The sequence below is a fragment of the Callorhinus ursinus genome, unplaced genomic scaffold (genome assembly GCF_003265705.2).
Source record: "Callorhinus ursinus isolate GAN/ISIS: 27379988/994484 unplaced genomic scaffold, GSC_fseal_2.0 scaffold11, whole genome shotgun sequence".
NCBI classification, from domain to species: Eukaryota; Metazoa; Chordata; class Mammalia; order Carnivora; family Otariidae; genus Callorhinus; species Callorhinus ursinus.
Window position 1 is genome coordinate 48,768,672 of NW_027397073.1, and position 20,400 is coordinate 48,789,071.

At 37.6% G+C, this 20,400-nt stretch overlaps 1 protein-coding gene across 2 annotated transcripts in view; it reads right to left on the reverse strand.

Moving 5' to 3' along the window:
- MIB1 (MIB E3 ubiquitin protein ligase 1) overlaps nucleotides 1–20,400 on the reverse strand; it is a 133,630-nt gene that overhangs the window by 69,957 nt on the left and 43,273 nt on the right. For both annotated transcript variants that reach the window (XM_025886604.2, XM_025886603.2), the window contains exons 7-9: nucleotides 13,078–13,261; nucleotides 5,329–5,473; nucleotides 3,279–3,412 (exon numbers count right to left, since the gene is read on the reverse strand). In XM_025886604.2, the coding sequence (XP_025742389.1) occupies nucleotides 3,279–3,412; nucleotides 5,329–5,473; nucleotides 13,078–13,261 (463 nt within the window). The remainder of the gene's footprint in view (nucleotides 1–3,278; nucleotides 3,413–5,328; nucleotides 5,474–13,077; nucleotides 13,262–20,400) is intronic.

Sequence of the window (20,400 nt, forward strand, 5' to 3'; positions counted from 1 at the left end):
CAAGAATACTTTACATCTAAAAATCAAAAGGAGGATGCTATGAAAAACAGGAAATCCCATTAGAGGAGCTAGAAGCTGAGCAGACATAAGGCAAGAGAACAATTGTTCAGTATTGTGAGACTTAAAGACCGTACCCCTATGTATTTATTTGTGGTACAAACAATTATACCTCAATAAAGCTTTTTTAAAAAGGTATATACTTATAAGTGTTCTTTAAAGGTTGGATTGCATTTGTCTTCATAACCTCTCAACATCTTACTAAAACAAGAGTAAAGTTTATTTTCTTTGAAGCCTCAATCCACAAAGATAATTAGAACTAGCAAAATAACACACGCACAGACAGACACACATGCAAGCACCTATACAGGAAGCTGAAAAGCAGCCCCTAAGCCTGCTATGAGAATAACCTAGAAGCAACCCTTCCACCAAGGAAACCAAAAAAGCTCAGGTATTGACTGGATACCTCTGGATATGAGGATAATGTGGTGGCTGGTGGTAAACAAAAAAGCATTGGTTAATAGTTTGTTTTAAAAGCATTTAGAGGGGCACCTGGGTGGCTCAGTCGGTTAAGTGTCTGCCTTCGGCTCAGGTCATGATCCCAGGGTCCTGGGTTCAAGCCCCACATCAGGCTCCTTGCTCGGTGGAGAGCCTGCTTCTCCCTCTCCCTCTGCTTGCCTGCCACTCCCCCTGCTTGTGCTCTCTCTCTCTCACTCTCTCTCTCTGTGTCAAATAAATAAAATCTTTAAAAATAAATAAATTTACTTAATAATTAAATTATTAATTAATAATTAATTAATTTTAAAAAGCATTTAGATCCCTGGATTCCCTCACTCTGCTCAGCTGAACTAGTGGTCTACCCTGAGGCTAGCAGAAACCTTAAAAGTTTATTCTCTGGAAACAGTAAAGTACCCCTAGCCTACAGAAACCAAGCACTGTTATCAGTGGGGCAAAGTACTAAAATCAGAAGTTTTATTATGTAAATATTTACATGATGAATGCTGAGAATCCAAGCCCTCTTCCCTTACTCACTATTCATGATCTTGGCAGCCAGGTTTATACCCTCTAATGCAGGAGAATTAAGAGACCTCTCTGGGGAGTCAGACCAGCCCAAGAGAAAAGACCTAATGGCCGAGGCCAGGAGTAACCCAAGGAAAAAAATCAATCTAGACACAAACCGTATACCCTTCATAAAAATTAACTCAAAATGAATCATAGACTTAAATGTAAAACACAAAAGTAAGTCCTACAAGATCACAGATGATGTCTTTGGTGTTATATCTAAAAAGTCATCACCATACTCAAAGTCACCTATGTTTTCTCCTCTTATCATCTCTCAGAAGATGAAACGAACACATACCTGACGTGCCTGAATGTCTTGGGAGATTAGACAATTAGAAGTTTGCAGAAGAATTGATTATAACAACATAGATTATAAACAAATGAAAAAAACTTTAAATTATGTCTGAAGTTAAGAGGGACTGATTGAGAAAAACTACAAGTGAACTTCCTGGAATAAAGGAAATGTTCTACATCTAATGGGGTGTGAATTATGTGTATGCATTTGTCAAAACTGATCCATGTATTTCATTATACGTAAATTACACAATTTTTTTTTATAAAAGAACAATTATGAACACCAAGGAAAGCAAATGGTTACATAGGAAAATACAATCTAGCATCGTTCACAGTTCACAGCTCAGATACGAATGTCATTTAAATAATAACATGCACAATTAATTTTAATCTTAACAAAGTTATCATACAACCTAACCACATTAAGAAGCTGAGAGGAGTGTGTATGTGTGTGGAGGGAATGAGCTGGAGGTGGGAAAGAAAGCTGAATCCTCATCTTCACAGTGAAGTATCAAAAGATAACTCCTAAAACATAAAAATCAAAAAAAAAAAATAGAAGTATGTTATTGGAAGATGTGGAGGTAAACATATGAAGAAAATCAACTGAAAGAGGTGAAAATAGTCTCTGAAGAATGGGTAAACAGAATTGAGAAGGAAATTTTTTCATAACAAACCTTGTAGAACTATTTTTCCCTTTAATTTTTAGAATGTATATTGTTAAAAAAAAATACCTTAGTAATTAAATGAAGAAAAAATTAAGTATAATTTAAATCTGCTTGGTTGAATATAAAAAATCATTTGGTACTTTGATACTGAAACAAAGTATTTGTGATGTATCTGTCTCACAATCAAGAAACCACTGTGTTGTGCTGTTGCAACTGACATCTCCCTAATAACTGCAAAGCCACAGGAGCTCCTAGGGATATGATGTTGTGCTACTCCAACGACAAATCTCTGGGCCAGCACCAAACATTGTATTGGTGACAGCGTGGTGGCAATAACAAAGCCCATGAATGACTAACTAGAACCAAAATGGCCCACCGAAAATATGGCTTATGTGAATGGTAAAATATAATAACTATTAAGATTTACAAAATGCATGACCTCTAATTCATCTGCATTATAAACTATAAAATAGTCAACTTGCACAGGAAAAGGTTTAGATTAAATGTTTTGAGAAGAGAGATAAAAAACTGCTTATAAAATTTACAAAATATATTTAAAAGACATGGTTAAGATGACATTTCCATGAGAAATGGAAAAGGACACTGACCACTCAAAAACCTAAGTGCAAATTTTGTCAATCATAAATTTAAAAGGTCACAGTGTTAAAATAAGAATATGTCAGTGTCTTTTAGAAAAGTACACTGAAGGGGCGCCTGGGTGGCTCAGTCGGTTAAGCGTCTGCCTTTGGCTCAGGTCATGATCCCAGGGTCCTGGGATCGAGCCCCGCATCAGGCTCCCTGCTCAAGGGGGAGTCTGCTTCTCCCTCTGCCTGCTGCTCCCACTGCTTGTGTGCTCTATCAAAATAAATAAATAAAATCTCTGGGCGCCTGGGTGGCTCAGTCGTTAAGCGTCTGCCTTCGGCTCAGGTCATGATGCCAGGGTCCTGGGATTGAGTCCCGCATTGGGGCTCCCTGCTCCGCGGGAAGCCTGCTTCTCCCTCTCCCACTCTCCCTGCTTGTGTTCCCTCTCTCGTTGTCTCTCTCTTAAAAAAAAAAAAAAAAATCTAAATAAATAAAATCTTTAAAAAAAAAAAAAGTACACTGAAGAATGATGTCCAGTGTCTTCTTTAAAATACCTCACAAAAACAAAGAAGAAGGAATAGATGAAGCACATGTGGAAATATCTCAATAATTATTGAATTATGTTCATTATACTATTCTATTTTTATATATGCTTCAAATAATTTTTAAAATGCTCACATCCACATCTGGTCTTTTTAGCAAATCTTCCACTTTAGCAACATCTCCATTGGCAGCAGCCTTAACTAATTCTTCATTGAGGTCACCAGATTCTTGGGTTTCAAATAATTTCTTCAAGAGTTGGGAGAGTCTTTCTGTAAAGCATCAAATAAAGCTGCTAACACAGGAGGATCTCAAACCTTAACTACTGCTAAAAGACAAGCATTACCCACATATCTGTAATACATACTTTTCCTTTTTTATTATTTCTGTCATGTTATGTTATTTTCATACTATACTACAGATATTACCCTTGCAAGTTATAATTACTGCCATATAAAGCTGCATTAAATTCCAACTCGTAAGTATTCCCAGTTTTCTCCAATTCAGAAAAAGTAGAGTTACATATAAATAACCATTCAAGATTTAGAAGTCATACCAAAGATAATCACAAATGAACACACTACAATGGGAGTATCATAACAATACAAACTTCCTTTCTGGTTTTAAGCATACCACATCTTGGAGCTCTATGCTACAGACCTTAGAATAAATCAACAAATCAATGATTATGATTTAAAGGCAATGTAATCTCTATAATATTTGGGGAAATGTTTTAGGGACAAACCAATTTTCAGTTGAAAATTGTCATCTAAGTGTTAACATACTTCAACAGGTGCCACGTGATTGGTACTGACTAAAAAAAAAAAGAACTAGAGATGTATTTACATAGACTCTTTCATAAGATCTTTTTTCCCAAGTAGCATTAATCAGTAGAGAAACTACCCAGTTCTATTCCTTAACTCTCGGCTCTACTTAGTGGAAAGCAAAGCAATCACAAAGTGAGGCAGAGGGCCAACACCAAGTCCAAATTATTTGAGTAGGATATTCTCATTCTTTGAATCTGTAGGTCGTCAGCCTGCTGTGATGCCATCTAACTGCAAGGTAAAAATATAAACACCACCTGATTTAAATTTTAAGTACACTAGCAAATTACATCAGGAAAGAAGAGAAAGCAGCAGAAGAAGTAGAAAGCAGTATAAAATAAAATTGTGGAGGTCACCCAATGTTTTCCTTTACTTTCTTAAAATTTAGTTATAGTTCTACCTTCTTTTCTGAATGACAATACACAATAACTTGTAATTTGTTCTAGAATGAATTGAGGCTATGTATACAAAGCTGGAGCACAAGGAAGGAAAGACTTTGTCATGAGTCTATCCAAGCATCCAGCTTATTCACATTTCAAAATGAGTTCCTACTTATAATTACACATTTCTACATGTATAATAACTCTTATTAAATAGTAAGAGGACACCTGGGTGTCTCAGTCAGTTAAGCATCTGCCTTCAGCTGAGGTCATGATCCCAGGGTCCTGGGATCGAGTCCTGCATCCGGCTCCTTGCTCACCAGGAAGCCTGCTTCTCCCTCTGCATGCCACTCCCCCTGCTTGTGCTCTCTCTCTGACAAATAAATAAATAAGTAAAATCTTTAAAAAAGATAAAAATAAAATAAATAGAAAAAAATATGGCTGATATGTAAAAATATCCAGGAAGAAAGCCATCTGCTAGCAATAATGTTGAAAATAAAAAGAGAATAAAGCAGGCTAAGAAAGTGATGTTTCTTGGCAGAAAACAAAAGTTCAGACTAAAGAATACAATGATGAATTTCAGTTTTCTCAGATTTGATGTGGAAAAGCCCTTGATATAATACCCAAGAAAAAGCACCTATTTAAGGAAATCGTCCAGGGTATACCTCAGTCAGAACAAAAATAAAAAAAACCTTTAGAAAAAGTATAGAAGTTAGTCAACATTCAAATGAGGTCATGTGATCTGGGAGAAAACTATGAACACATACAACATTAGCTGTACAAGAGAACCGAGAAATTAGCAAAGGTTCTAATGTAAACCGTATTACTTTTATAAGTTATTATTTATCAACATCAACCTTTTGGAAAATGACTTGCTCAAACCTTATAGTGTTATGATTAGTATAAGTTATTATTTATCAACATCAACCTTTTGGAAAATGACTTAACCATATTACTTTTAAAGACACAAGAATACAAACATACCACCAGATGCATTGCTAATGGCTGATCCTGCAGATGCCACTTTGGAAACTGCTGCTGGATTATATGTCCAAGATGTTCCACAAACTTCCACCTTTAAATCACTGTCTGAATAAATCTGTTGTACTCGGCCAACTTTACCTAAAGTCTTTCAAAAAAAAAAACAAAAAAAAAGTTCATGTTCCCAAGTCTAAAGTACATACCATAAAAAAAAAAATCAATCATTAGTTCTTACATGTTTAAAGTACTAATTTTCTTTTGTTCCTAATGAAAAAAACTGTGGAAGGACAACATATTCAAGTGGGTTGTTAGTTACAAACTTTAAAGAATACCTTTAAAAAACATTTTAGGGCGCCTGGGTGGCTCAGTCGGCTAAGCGACTGCCTTCGGCTCAGGTCATGATCCTGGAGTCCCTGGATCGAGTCCCACATCGGGGGGGGGGTCCCTGCTCAGCAGGGAGTCTGCTTCTCCCTCTGACCCAACCCCCTCTCATGCTCTCTCTCTCTCTCTCATTCTCTCTCTCAAATAAATAAAATCTTTAAAAAAATAAATAAAAATAAAAATAAAAAACATTTTAATAGGGCAACTGTCTCGGGTCCCCTCCCTCTTCAGGAGCTTTGTACTAAGGCTCAATAAACTTTGCTTTTCTGTCCACCAAAAAAATGAAAAAAAAACATTTTAATAAACAAAACTACAATATTTCCACAAGAATATAAAATCAAAAATAAATCATGACAGTCTCTCATTCATAAGAATTCACAAAATTTTGCTTTTTGATATCCAACCTTTTAACCCCATAATCCTATCTTACATCTTGAGAATTTGAAAATCAAAAAGTCCAAAATTCACCATCAATCTAGCCTAAAAAAATAAAACCTGATTTCTAAAATAAACTGTACTTAAACCAAAAGGGGAATCAGTATTCATTCCAAGATAGAAGTATGTAGAAACAACATGCTTATTAAGTATATGGGAAAAGGGGACGCCTGGGTGGCTCAGTTGGTTAAGCATCCAACTTGATTTCGACTCAGGTCATGATTTCGGGGTTGTGGGATGGAGCCCTCCCTGGGGCTCTGCGCTCAGTGGGGAGTCTGCTTGAGGTTCTCTTTCACCCTCTTCCCCTCCTCCCCATGCACTCTCTCTCTAAAATAAATAAACATAAAAAAATATATATACATATAGGAAAAGAAGGGCAATTGGGTTCAGAACACAACCGGCAGCAACTCATACCATGTGGCAGATACTGTTCTAAGAGCTTTACACGAATTAACTCACCCAACACATAAAACCCTGAAAGTAAAGCGCTATTATTAGCCCCATTTCAAACTCCAGTTCAAAACCCATTCTCTTAAGCAAAACGGAACAGCAAATTACACCACTAGAAAATTGGTGAAGAATAGTGATAATATCTGACTACTTCCTAACAGAGTAGACTGCCCTTCAGTGTTTTATCTTTTGCCTTCTCCACATTTGACCCCAACTACTTGAAACTATTCACTTAATTTCTGGATGACAGTCTAACCTTTCTGCCTGTTCCTTCTCTTTCTCCACTCACTGGCTCCATGTCCTTTTTCAGGTCCCTAAATCCATTCTCCCCCAAATTTTATTCCTTTGTTTTTTTCTCTTCTTCCTTAAAAGTTTAATCCACTTTGACAACTATCACCCTATTTCCAAAACTCCAAAATACACTTCTCTAGCCCTATTTATCCCTCTCCTTGCCCTCTAAAACACATCAATTTTAACTTCTAATTAGACATTTTCTCTTGGAATTTTCCATCATCGCAAACTCTATGAGGCTGCATTGTTTTTTCCCCCCTTAACTGTTTAATTATGGAAAGTCTCAAACATACAAAAGTAGACAACAGTATTTTGAATTCCCATGCACCCATCAACTATTTTTAACAATTTTCAGCTCATGGCCAATCTTGTTTTCCCCTACCTATCCTCCCCTCCTGTATTATTAATCATGTAAACTTTTCTTAAAAAACAAAACTACAATACTACTTAACAACCCTTCCCAAATTATCAATTAACTCTGTAATATCGTAAAATACCAGTGTTCAAATTTCGAATTGCCTCATAAATGATAAAATTTTTCAGTCTGCTTAAATCAAGTTCCAAATAAAGTCTATACAAATATTTTTCTTTGCCAGTTATTTGTTTAAGAAACAGGGTTATTTGCCCTATGAAGTTTCTTACAATCTGAAGTTTGCTAATTGGTATAATTCAAATAGTTCATCTGTCTCTGTATTTGATAAGAAACACTCCAAGTTGGCTGCTGGATCCTTTTAACATGACCTAGAAACCTCTGATAGCTTCCTTACCATCTGTTAAGAGGCTCATCTTGTTCCCTTCCTGACAAGAGCTAGAATTAGCCATTTCTCCAAAGACTGGTTCTTTACAGAAAGAAAGGCTATTTCAAGACTATAATCTGGGCACAAGTCTGGTTATTGTTACTAGAATGGTTATTGTTTCTAAGTCTTTTCATGGACAGAGCTAGGAAATAGCGGTAGGAGGGTGTTTTGTCTTGAAGATAAAATAAATCATAAGTAAAAACCCTCTTCCAATGCAAATTCAAGACTACAGGGTTTTTACTCAGCGTTTTATGTTACATCCATCTTTTTCCCACCCTCATCATTCTGGTTCTCACGGTCACTGGGGATAACAGAATCAGAATTACCATATAACTACTCATTTGGTTTCTTGTGATATCACACAACAATCTTAGGATAATAACATTAACACTACCACAAACAACAAGATCTCTGAAAACTGTTGAAAACTGTTAAAATATTGCTTTTTACATGCAGTTCTTTCAGGTATATTCTTCCGAAAAAGATACAAAGACAAATTACTATGTTTAAAAATCACTTGTACTTTTATCTCTGTATGTTTATGCCAAGAAGATACACATTTAGGTTTGTTCATTTTATTTTCCACTTTTAGGAATTTAATTTTGCTTTATAATTGTATAAAATATATATGTGGTTTCAAATCAAATCTATAAAACAAGACATATTCAAAGACGTCTCCCTTCTACCTTTGTCCCCTATACCACATTCCTTTTTTAGATATGAAACCTGTTTTTTTAACTTAATGGTTAATCCCTCCATTGTTTGCTTTTTTTTCACATAAACTCTGCATCGTCCTAATAGTTATATTTACAATAATACTAATCTATAACTTATATATACAAAACTTAATTCCCTCTTTTAAAAAAAGAGCCAGAGGGTGCCTGGGTGGCTCAGTTGGTTAAGCGACTGCCTTCAGCTCAGGTCATGATCCTGGAGTCCCTGGATCGAGTCCCTGCTCGGCGAGGAGCCTGCTTCTCCCTCTAACCCTCCCCCCTCTCATGTTCTCTCTCTCTCTCTCTCATTCTCACTCTCTCAAAATCAATCAATCAATCAATCAATAAAAGAACCAGAGTGTGTGAGTCAACTGGTTCCCCAGTAAGTACAACACTGAAATGAGTCACTCATGTTCTTACCCTTACCTTCTTTCTCCCTCATATTTTGATTTAAAATAATAGTATTCCATTCCAGTTAATAATTAAAAGGCAATCAAACAGCTTACTAAACTTTCCATATGCTCCCTCCATTCCCATCCCATTTTTTTGAGAGAGAGAGTGAGAGAGAGAGAGAGAGCACATGAGAGCGGGGAGGGTCAGAGGGAGAAGCAGACTCCCTGCTCAGCAGGGAGCCCGATGCGGGACTCGATCCCGGGACTCCAGGATCATGACCTGAGCCGAAGGCAGTTGCTTAACCAACTGAGCCACCCAGGCGCCCCCCATCCCATTTTTTTAAATGATTTTTATTTATTTATTTGAGAGAAAGAGAGCACATGAGATGGGGGGAGGGTCAGAGGGAGAAGCAGACCCGCTGCTGAGCAGGGAGCCTGATGCGGCACTCGATCCAGGGACTCCAGGATCATGACCTGAGCCAAAGGCAGTCGCTTAACCAACTGAGCCACCCAGGCGCCCTCCCATCCCATTTTTTGACAGTTGTACTTTATCTGTGGTGACAGAGCATATAACCATTACATAGATTCTGCCCCTTCCTTTAACTATGCTTTAATCTTAGTCCAACAAATACATATTTAATGTCCACTATCAGCCCTTCAGTTGGTACTTCTCCAGTCATCTTGGTTGTCTGAGACCCATTTTCTAATACATTAATCAGAAAAGGCTAATGGGAACAAGATTCTCTGAATTCTTACATGTTCATAGCAATTTGTAGCCTTTATACTTGAAAGTATATATACTTAATTGAAGTATATACTTAACTGAAAGTATATATACTGAATTCTTACATGTTCATAGCAATTTGTAGCCTTTATACTTGAAAGTTTTATATATAACCAAACTATATATAAAACTCTTAGCTTACATTTTTGTTCCTTGAGTACATTAAATGTTATTTCATTGAGATCATAAAGCATTGAGATCAGATTTTCTTTCCTTTATAAGTAAAACTTCACCTTTTCCTCTAGATACCCAAAGAATTTTTTTCCTTTTCTTGAAGATTCTGTTATTTTACCAGGTTATGCTCAGTGTTTGGTTATCTCAATTTTCCCAGGTATGCAATATGTCCTTTTAATATTTAGCTTTAAATCATTTAATTTGGGGACATTTTGTCTGGAATTATAAATTTTAGCAGTTGTTATATTCCATGCTTTGGTTTTTGTTTTTCCTTTTTTGCAAGGACTCCTAATACACGTCTATTAGATACTCTATCTTTGTCACTTTCCTGAAATACTTTTTATCTTTTTTATTTAAAATTTTTTTTTAAAGAGTTTATTTATTCATTTAACAGAGAGAGAGAGACAGCGAAAGAGGGAACACAAGCAGGGGGAGCTGGAGAGAAGCAGGCTCCCCGCCGAGCAGGGAGCCCAATGCGGGGCTTGATCCCAGGACCCTGGGACCATGACCTGAGCTGAAGGCAGACAGACGCTTAACGACTGAGCCACCCAGGTGCCCCTAAAATTTTTTCTTCTTTTTACCTTCTGTTTCTCTTAAGGCATTATCTGTCATATTTATTTGATCTGTGTTGCATCAAGCTTACTCTTCTTTTCAGAAATTATCCTCCTTTTCAATTCTTTCCTAAGTTCTATTACCTCATTTGTAATTATGATCCATTTTCTTCTTTCATCTTTTATCATTTTAATTTGTTGGCTCATTCTGAATCATTAGATTTTAGTTTTCTGTGCATATCTTTCTAGTGTACTTCCATTTTCTATAAAGAAGCTATGTTATTCCTTGTCATTTTTCAATAATAACTATGTATGGGGATCCGATTATGATCCCTTCCAACTTTTATCTTTCCTTTGCACCTACTGTCTCTATCCTAATAAATGTGGCTTCTATTCCCAGCACTTTTTCCTTAATAGGAGGGCTCTGCCCAGGAAGGGAGCTATGGCTCGTTAGTTTTGAGAGTTTACAGACCCAGGCTGCTCCAACTCCTTCAACCTTTAGCATGGACCTATTACCCTCACCCCAAAATGGAGTCTGCAAGAGCCCTCCCAGGGTTAGCTATTGTTTCCACATTAATCTACTAGACTACCCAATTAACTATGTTGGAATTCCCATTCTCAGGTCCATCTGATGCCCATTAATCTCTCTGCTGCCAGAAAGACAGATGTAGACCTAGTAGCTATCAGTATTTTCTCACTACTAATTCATATTTTAGGGTTCAATAGGTTACTCTGTAACCTGGTTTTGATATAGATGTTTGCGGCTTTTCTTTTTTTTTTTTTTTTTTGGGTGATGCTCATCTAGTTGTTGACTATTTTTATCAAGATGATTTGGGAAGATTAAAATTCTACACCACCACCACTGGAATCCCAGAATTCCCCTCTAGATATAATCTACAGGTTTTGCTTACATAGCAGCTTACTATGGGAGAAAGAGAACTTAGGCTTTGAAGTAAACAGATTTAGGTTCAAACTCCAGTTCAGAATCTTAGCTCTGATTTCCTCATCTTTAAAATAAGGGGCGCCTGGGTGGCTCAGTTGGTTAAGCAACTGCCTTCAGCTCAGGTCATGATCCTGGAGTCCTGGGATCGAGTCCCACATCGGGCTCCCTGCTCAGTGGGGAGTCTGCTTCTCCCTCTGACCCTCCCCCACTCATGCTCTCTCTCACTCTCGCTTTCATTCTCTAATAAGTAAATAAAATCTTAAGGTAAATAAATAAATAAGATAAAATAAGGATGCCATACCACCACCTGCTTATAATATTCCGAGGATAAATAAAGTCTGTGGATATATCTATGTGTGTATACACGTATGCATGTGCACGCATATGTACATATTCATCATTTAGCACAGTGCTTAGAATAATTGGGCACTCCAAAGACTTAAGCTGCTATATATAAGGTGTCATTGCTAAGGGGAAAAACAAAAAGATCTTGACGCTAAAAAATCTTAAAATAGTATACATAGCTCCTATAAAAGCAAATCAAAAAATTACATTTAAGTAACACCACACTATAGTGAGGCTTAAAGACAATTAATACATTTTTTTAACTAACGTTAATGTCAAAAGCAAACAAAACAAAGAGATCATATACTACTTAATTTTTTGGACAAAAATAAAGATTCTAAAATACAGCTCCTACAAAACATACACAACTATCACTTAATCACTAACTAAAGGAATAAAAAACGTCAGCAGCATCTGCAAACTATGAAATGTCTTCGAATGAAAGCACCATAACAATGGATTTCTTTATGTTTCGTTCACTATTATATCCTTGAAGCCTAATAGGCACATCGTTGTGCTACAGTATCTGCAGAAGGATTAAGGCAGGAAGGAAGGATGGACTGATGGAGGGACAGCACAACATGAAGGAAGGGAGGGGACAGAGGGCTGATGAGACAGGAGATGGCGCCAGACAGGAAGAGGAGGTGCTAGCCGGGACAGGCACTAGACAACACAGCAAGGGGGGTGGGGGCATGAGACATGAAGAGGATGGGAGGGGGGTACTTGGTAGAGGAAGGAGGCACTGAATGGGATGGTACTGAGGGGACAGGAGGGGACAAGTTAGGTGACTGGATGAGCCCGGAGCAGGGGTAGCAAAGTGGAGGGCTAAACAGGAGGACATAGCAAGGAAGGAAATGGAATGTAGGGCAAGAAAGCACGGGGGGCAGCAGGACAGTATGGGGGGAAGGCAGGACAGAAGGGGTAGTCCAGAAGGAAGGGCGACGTACAGATGGAGAAAGAGGATGGATGCAAAGAGGGCAGAACAAACAAACTTTTCTGTCGTTGCTGAACATTTAGTGAAAAATGTATTAAATGAACAAATTAAAAACTAAACCGTAACTCTTTGAGAGCAAAGCCACCTCAGAAGGCACACATTCAGAGCTGTTCTTAAGTTTTAGAGAGGCAGGCCCCCGCGTGAGAAAAGCAGCAATGGCCCTGCACAGCTAGTAACTAGATGAGCACATCTCTCTCACTCTGGGGTTAAGTATCGGGAAAGTCTCTGCTGCCTTCCACCTTCATGACATTCTCTACTAACAACTCTTTCAAAACGTATTACCTATAGCCATATTTGGACCTTCCTGGGCTCATCTCACTGGAATAAATTAGAAAATAAAAGGCATTACGTATGCCTAGCTGCCAATGAAGAGTACATTTCTCAAAGGATTATTCTAATTTAGTTTCCAAAATTAAAGTATTTTTTAAAACTACATGAGTATAATTCCTAGTCTAAAACTATTTTAATACTCCTGGTCTGAAACTGTTTTAGATATACTTACTGGGAGCATAGCTTCAGCCCATTCTCCATGTCCTCTCTGTAGAAGTTTGATTCTTTCCAGATCATAACAAACTTGTACAAGATCACCCACTTGAAACTGTGAGGTACCTCCTTCTGCACCCTGAGCAGCATCCCCACTTCGGACAATGTTTGCTTTAGTGAGAACAGCAGGGTTGAAGGTCCACCTAAAAATCAAGCCAAAACTCAAAATGTTAGGTAAGTTCACTTAATTTTAATACAACATTCTTAGTTAAACACTGAAGGGGAAAAAGTCTTGTAACACAAAGCAATACTTTGCAATGACATCCTGAATGATACGTACTTCTTTTTATAATTGTATTATGGGAATTTAAGAAAAGACTTATCTGTAATCACCACACTAATATGATATACTTCTGTCTAGTTTTCTCTTGCATGTCTTAAAAATTGTTATAAAATACACTCATTGTTAAATATTAAAACATTTCAGAAACGTACAAAGTGAAATTTCTATTTCACACAAACACATCTGGATCACTATTTCCTATCCCACTACTAACCACACTGTGGTCAATATTCGTTGTGGTGTCAACTATACTTCAGTTAAAAACAAAATCTAATGAAATTGGGACAAAAATACCCCGTTGTACATCCCTGAGATCTTCTATTAGTGCGTTAATATTTATAATGTAGACAGAGAGTTGTTTCCTTTTTCATAAATAGGAGATTATATATATATATATATATCTTTTTCAGTGTGACAGATATAGAGCTACTTATTTCAATTCAATGGCTACAGTAGTCCATTGCAAGGTATACACTAATGCAGTTAGCCATTCTCCTACTGTCATTTAAAGTATTTTCAAATTTTCACTATGACGTCTTAGTGCACATGAGGTATTTCATTAGTGCTTCTTAAAAAGCTACCTAATCACAGTATATATTTGTTTACAATTCTGATAGAGCCAAATTGCCCTAGATAGTGCACCATTTCTCCATACCATTAATAATCTCGGATAAAAATAGTATCTAGTTTTAACTTGTCACACATGGGTATTTCACATGATTATAATCATTGCCTCAAAACAAATCTGGATTCTGATTTCTTCTTTGCTACACACAAGCATTTTTCTATGTTGCTACCATCTTCATAACTACCATTTCATTGACTACTTAATATTCTATCAAATAGATGTACCACAATATATAACACAACATTTCTCCCAGTCCTATATGTCACTCCATAGAAAAAAAGGTTCCCCAAACAAGCTTTTACAATGTAACATACTATCTCCTCCTCCCCTTAATTCAAATGGTCATCAGCATATAAAAAGACTCTGAGAGGTCATAACATATAAAAACTTGCTACTAAGTTCTTACAACCATGTAAGCAAACTTTTCTTTCTAAAGCAACCACAAAGAGAAGTGCCTCTGACCAGTTAAGAATAAAAATCAGGGGCGCCTGACTGGCTCAGTCATTAAGCGTCTGCCTTCGGCTCAGGTCATGATCCCAGAGTCTTGGGATCGAGCCCCATATCAGGCTCCCTGCTCCGCGGGAAGCCTGCTTCTCCCTCTCCCACTCCCCCCTGCTTGTGTTCCCTCTCTCGCTGTGTCTCTGTCAAATAAATAAATAAAATCTTTAAAAAAATAATAATAAAATAAAAATCAGATATGCAAACATTTCCCTCTAGCCTTACAATCACAGTGCTTTTCACATTGCTCCCAATACTCCAAAACTGATGAGACCTAAGACAGCACCGGGGCACGGCAGCACTCCCTTGAGTTGTTACCTCTGCGTCCAGTGCTGCCCTCGTGATGAAAACTCAGTCCATCTTTTAAACTCATTCCATAGGTAATTATCTCTCTGAAGCTTCCTCTGAATTTGCCTCATTGAAATTACCACTCTTCTTTTGCACCTTCAGAATACCCTGAATACTCATCTATCATAATTACTTATACCATTTTAATGCAGTTATTTCTGGTTTTGTCTATCCAAACTAAAAGCGACACCCCTTCAAAGCAGAGAACCATATCTTAATTGTCTTTGTAATCCTAGCACTAATCACAGGGCTAATATAGGACAAGCACTTATTACATTTTTATTGAAAAAAGAACAAAAAAGATTATTTTATAGAATTCAAATGTCATGTTACTGTTGACACTACTGCCCGAGAAAGAATTTTGACCAAGAAAGAATTTGGCAAGTAATAATTCCAATTTATCTTAACATTTCCAAACAAACAAGGTAACACAAAATGTCAGTAAAAAGTAACTCTAAATGTTTACATGCTAATCTGAACTTAAGTTGTGTGAATTTAAGATTATTTCCTTCTCTTTTTATTAACAGCTTTGAGATATAATTCATACACCATACAATTCACTCATTTAAAGTGTTGAACTCGGTGGTTTTAGTATCTACACAGCCTTATACATCCAAGTACTATCAAATTTCATTTTCTTCACCACAAAAAGATACTCCAAAACGATTAGTTGTCGATCCACATTTACCCCTCACAGCCCAGCCCTTAACAACTAGTAATATACTTTGTTTCTACATATTTACCTATTCTGGATATTTTACATAAATCACATAATACATGACCTTTTGTGACTGGCTTCTTTCACTGAGCATAGTATTTTTTTTTTTTTAAGAGTTTATTTATTTGCCAGAGAGAGAGAGAGAGAACAAACATGGAGGAGCAACAGGCAGAGAGAGAAGCAGGCTCCCCAATGAGCAGGGAGCCTGATGCGGGTCTCGATCCCACTGGGATCATGACCTGAGCCAATGGCAGATGCTTAACTGACTGAGCCGCCCAGGCGTCCCTCACTGAGCATATTTCAAGATTTATCTATGCTGTAGCATATATCAGTATGCCATTCCTTTTTATGCTGAATAATATTCCATTATATGGACACATCATATTTTGTTTACCCATTCATCGGTTGATGGACATGTGGGTTGTTTCCACATTTTGGCTGTTATGAATAATGCTTCTACAAACATTCAAGTACAGGTTTTTGGGCGGACACATGTTTTCAATTCTCTTGAGTATAAACCTAAGAGTGGACCCGCTGGGTCATATGCTAACTCTATATTTAACATTTTGAGGACCTACCAAACTGTTTTCCAAAGCATCAAGACCACTTCACATTCCTACTATCGATGTATGAGGATTTGGTTCTAATTTCTCCACATCCTCACCAATACTTTAATTACATGCTTTTTTATTTTAGCCATTCTAGTATGTGAAGTGGTATCTCGCTGTGATTTTAAATTACATTTCCCTAGTAACTAAAAACATGAGGCATATTTTCATGGGTGTTAACTCCTAACTTATACTGTGACTGTATTTGGAGTTAGGGCCTTTAAGGAAATGTTAAGATTAAATGAAGTCCTAAAGGTGGGGCACTAATCCACCAGGATTGATGTCTTCATAAGAAGAGAAACAGATGTGGGAGATGTCTCTCTTTCTCTCAGCATGCACAGAGAAAAGGCCATGTGAGGACATAGTGAGAAGGCAACCAACTACAAGGCAGAAGTAGTCTCAACAGAAACCAACCCTGACGGAACTTTGAACTTGAACTTCTAGCCTCCAGAACGGTAAGAAAATTATTTTCTGTTGTTTAAGCCACTCAATCTGTAGTATTTTATTATAGCAGCCTTAGCAAACTAGCACAATGCACTTATTGGTCATCTCTATATTTTCTTTGGAAAAATGTCTATTCAAATATTTTGTCCATTTTTTAAATGGGTTAGTTGTCTTTCATTGTTGAATTGTAAGAGTTCTTTATATATTCTAGATACAAGTCCCAAATCAGACGTATGATTTGCAAATATTTTCTCCTACTCCATCATTGTCTTTTCACTTGTTAGTTTCCTTCAAAACACAAAATTTTTAAATTTGATGATGTCCAATTTATTCACTTTTTCTTTGGATCTCCTGCTTTGGGGGTCACATGTAAGAAACCACTGTCTAATCCAAAGTCACACAGATTTATACTTACATTTTGTTCTAAGAGTTTTATAGTTTTAGCTCTTACATTTAGGTCTGTGATCCATTTTTTACTTCATATTTCTATATGGTGTATAGCTGGGGTCCAACTTTATTCTTTACATGTTGATAACTAGCTGACTCAGCAACATTTTCTTTTCATTGCAGCTTTATTTATTTATTTATTAGAGGTATAACTGACATAGAACATTAGATTAGTTTAAGGTGTACAACATAATGATTAGATGTTCGTATGAGTATACCTCATTTTATTGCACTGCATAGATATAGTGTTTTTACAAATTGAAGGTTTGTGGCAACCTTGTGGTGAGCAAGGCTATTGATGCCATTTTTCCAACAGCATTTGCTCACTTCCTATCTCTCTATCACATTTTGGTAATTCTCACAGTTTTCAAACATTATATTTGTTATGATGATCTGTGATCAGTGATCTTTGTTTTTGTTTCTTTGCTTTTTGTTGTAATCAGTGATCTTTAATATTATTGCAATTGACTTGGGGAGCCATACCCATGTAAGACAGAGAACTTAATCTATAAATGTGTGTGTTTGGACTGCTGCAAAGACCAGAAGTTTGCCATCTTTACCATCTTTCTCCCTCTCCTCCAGCCTCCCTATTCCCCGAGATACAACAATATTGAAATTAGGCCAACTAATTACCCTACAATGGCCTCTAAGTGTTCAGGTGAAAGGAAGAGTCACACATCTCTCACTTTAAATCAAAAGCTAGAAATAATTCACCTCAGTGAGGAAGGCATGTCAAAAGCTTATATAGGCTGAAAACTAGGCCCCTTTTACCAGTTAGCCAAATTGGGAATGCAAAGGAAAAGGTCTTGAAGGAAATTAAAAGTGTTACTCCAGTGAAAATATGAATGATAAGAAAGTGAAACAGTCTTACTCCTGAGATGGAGAAAGTTTGAGTGATCTGGATAGAAAATAAACCAGCCATAACATTCCCTTAAGCTGAAGCCTAATCCTGAGCAAAGCCCTGACTCTCTTCAATTCTGTAAAGGCTGAGAGAGATGAGGAAGTTACAGAAAAAAAGTCTGGAGCTAGCAGAGGTTAGTTCATGAGGTTTAAGGAAAGAAGCCGTCTCCATGACATCAAAATGCAAGGTGAAGCTGCAGGTACTGCATAGAAGCTGCATGCAGCAAGTGATCCAGAAGATCTTGATTAAGATCATTAATGAAGGTGGCTACACTAAACCACAGTGTTTTAATATAGACAAACAGCCTTCTATTGGAAGAAGATGCTATCTAGACTTTTCACAGCTAGAGAGGAGCAGTCAGTGCCCAGCTTCAAAGCTTTTAAGGACAGGCTGACTGTCTTGTTAGGGGCTACTGCAGCTGGTGACTTTAAGTTGAAGCCAATGTCATTGACCATTCTGAAAATCCTAGAGCTCTGAAGAATTATGCTACATCTACTCTGCCTATGCTCTATAAAGGGAACAACAAAGTCTGGATGACTGCGTATCTGTTCACAACATGGCTGATTGAATATTTTAAGCCCACTGATGAAACCTACTGCTCAGGAAAAAAAATTCCTTTAGAAATATTACTGCATTGACAATGCATATGGTCACCCAAGAGCTCTGATGGAGATGTACAATGAGACAACCGCTGTTTTCATGCCTAATACAATATCCATTCTGCAGCCCATGGATCAAGGAATAATTTTGACTTTCAAATCTTTTAATTTAAAAATACATTTTTGGGAGCATCTGGGTGGCTCAGTTGGTTAAGTGTCTGACTCTTGATTTCAGCTCAGGTCATGATTTCAGGGTGGTGAGATTGAGCCCCGAGTCAGGCACCCCGCCGCAGGGAGTCTATTTGGATTCCCTCTCTCCTTCTGCCCCTGTGTTCTCTGCCCCTACACTCTCTCCCTCTCTAAAATAAATAAATCTTTAAAAATAAATAAATAGGGGTGACTGGGTAGCTCAGTTGGTTAAGTGACTGCCTTTGGCTAAGGTCGTGGTCCCAGGGTCCTCAGACTGAGCCCCACATCAGGCTCTCTGCTCAGTGGGGAGCCTGCTTCTCCCTCTGCCTCTCCCCCGCTTGTGCTCTCTGTCAGATAAATAAAATCTTTAAAAAACATGTAAATAAATAAATACATAAGGTAAAAATACATTTTTTATAAGGCTATATCTACCATAGATAGTTATTCTTCCAATGGAATTCAGCAAACTGAAAACCTTTGGGAAAGGATTTGCCATTCTAGATGGCATTAAGAACATTCATGATTCATGGGACGAGGTCAAAATAGCAATAGTATCAGGAGTTTGGAGGTAGTTGATTCGAACCCTCATGGATGACTTTGAGGGGTTCAGGATTTCAGTGGAGGAAGTCACTGCAGATGTGCTGGAAATAATAAGAGAACCAGCATTAGAATGGAGCCTAAAGATGTAACTGCAATGCTGCAAACTCATGATCAAACTCGAATGGATGAGGAATAGATGAGCAAGGGAAGTGGCTTCTTGAGAAGGAATCTACTCCTGGTGAAGATGCTATGGAGATTGTTGAAATGACAACAAAGGATTTATAAATTACATAAATTTGGTTGCTAGTGCAGAGGCAGATTTTGAAAAGACTAATTCCAATTGTGAAAGAAGTTCTACTGTGGGTAAAATGTTATCAAATAGCATTGCATGCCACAGAGAAACCATTCATGAAAGGAAGAGTCAATCAATGCAGCAAAGGTGATTCTAATTTCTGTCTTAAGAAATTGCCAAAGGTGGGCGCCTGGGTGGCTCAGTTGGTTAAGCGACTACCTTCGGCTCAGGTCATGATCCTGGAGTCCCTGGATCAAGTCCCGCATCGGGCTCCCTGCTCAGCAGGGAGTCTGCTTCACCCTCTGACCCTCCCCCCTCTCATGTGCTCTCTCTCTCGCTCTCTCATTCTCTCTCTCTCAAATAAATAAATAAAATCTTTAAAAAAAGAAATTGCCAAAGGGATGCCTGGGTGGCTCAGTCAGTTAAGCATCTGCCTTTGGCTCAGGTCATGATACCAGGGTCCTGTGATCGAGTCCCACACCACATCGGGCTCCTTGCTTGGTGGGGAGCCTGCTTCTCCCTCTGCCTGCCGCTCCCCTTGCTTGTGTGTTCTCTCTCTCTCTGACAAATAGTAAGTAAATAAATAAATAAATAATCTTAAAAAAAGAGGGGGAGAAATTGCCACAGCCACCCCAAGCTTCAGCAACCACCACCCTGATCAGCCAGCAGCCATCAACACTAATGTGGGCAACAAAAGATTGCAACTCGCAGAAAGCTCAGATTATAGTTAGTATGTTTTAGCAATAAAGTAAAGTATAATTGCACATTTAATAGACTACAGTATTGT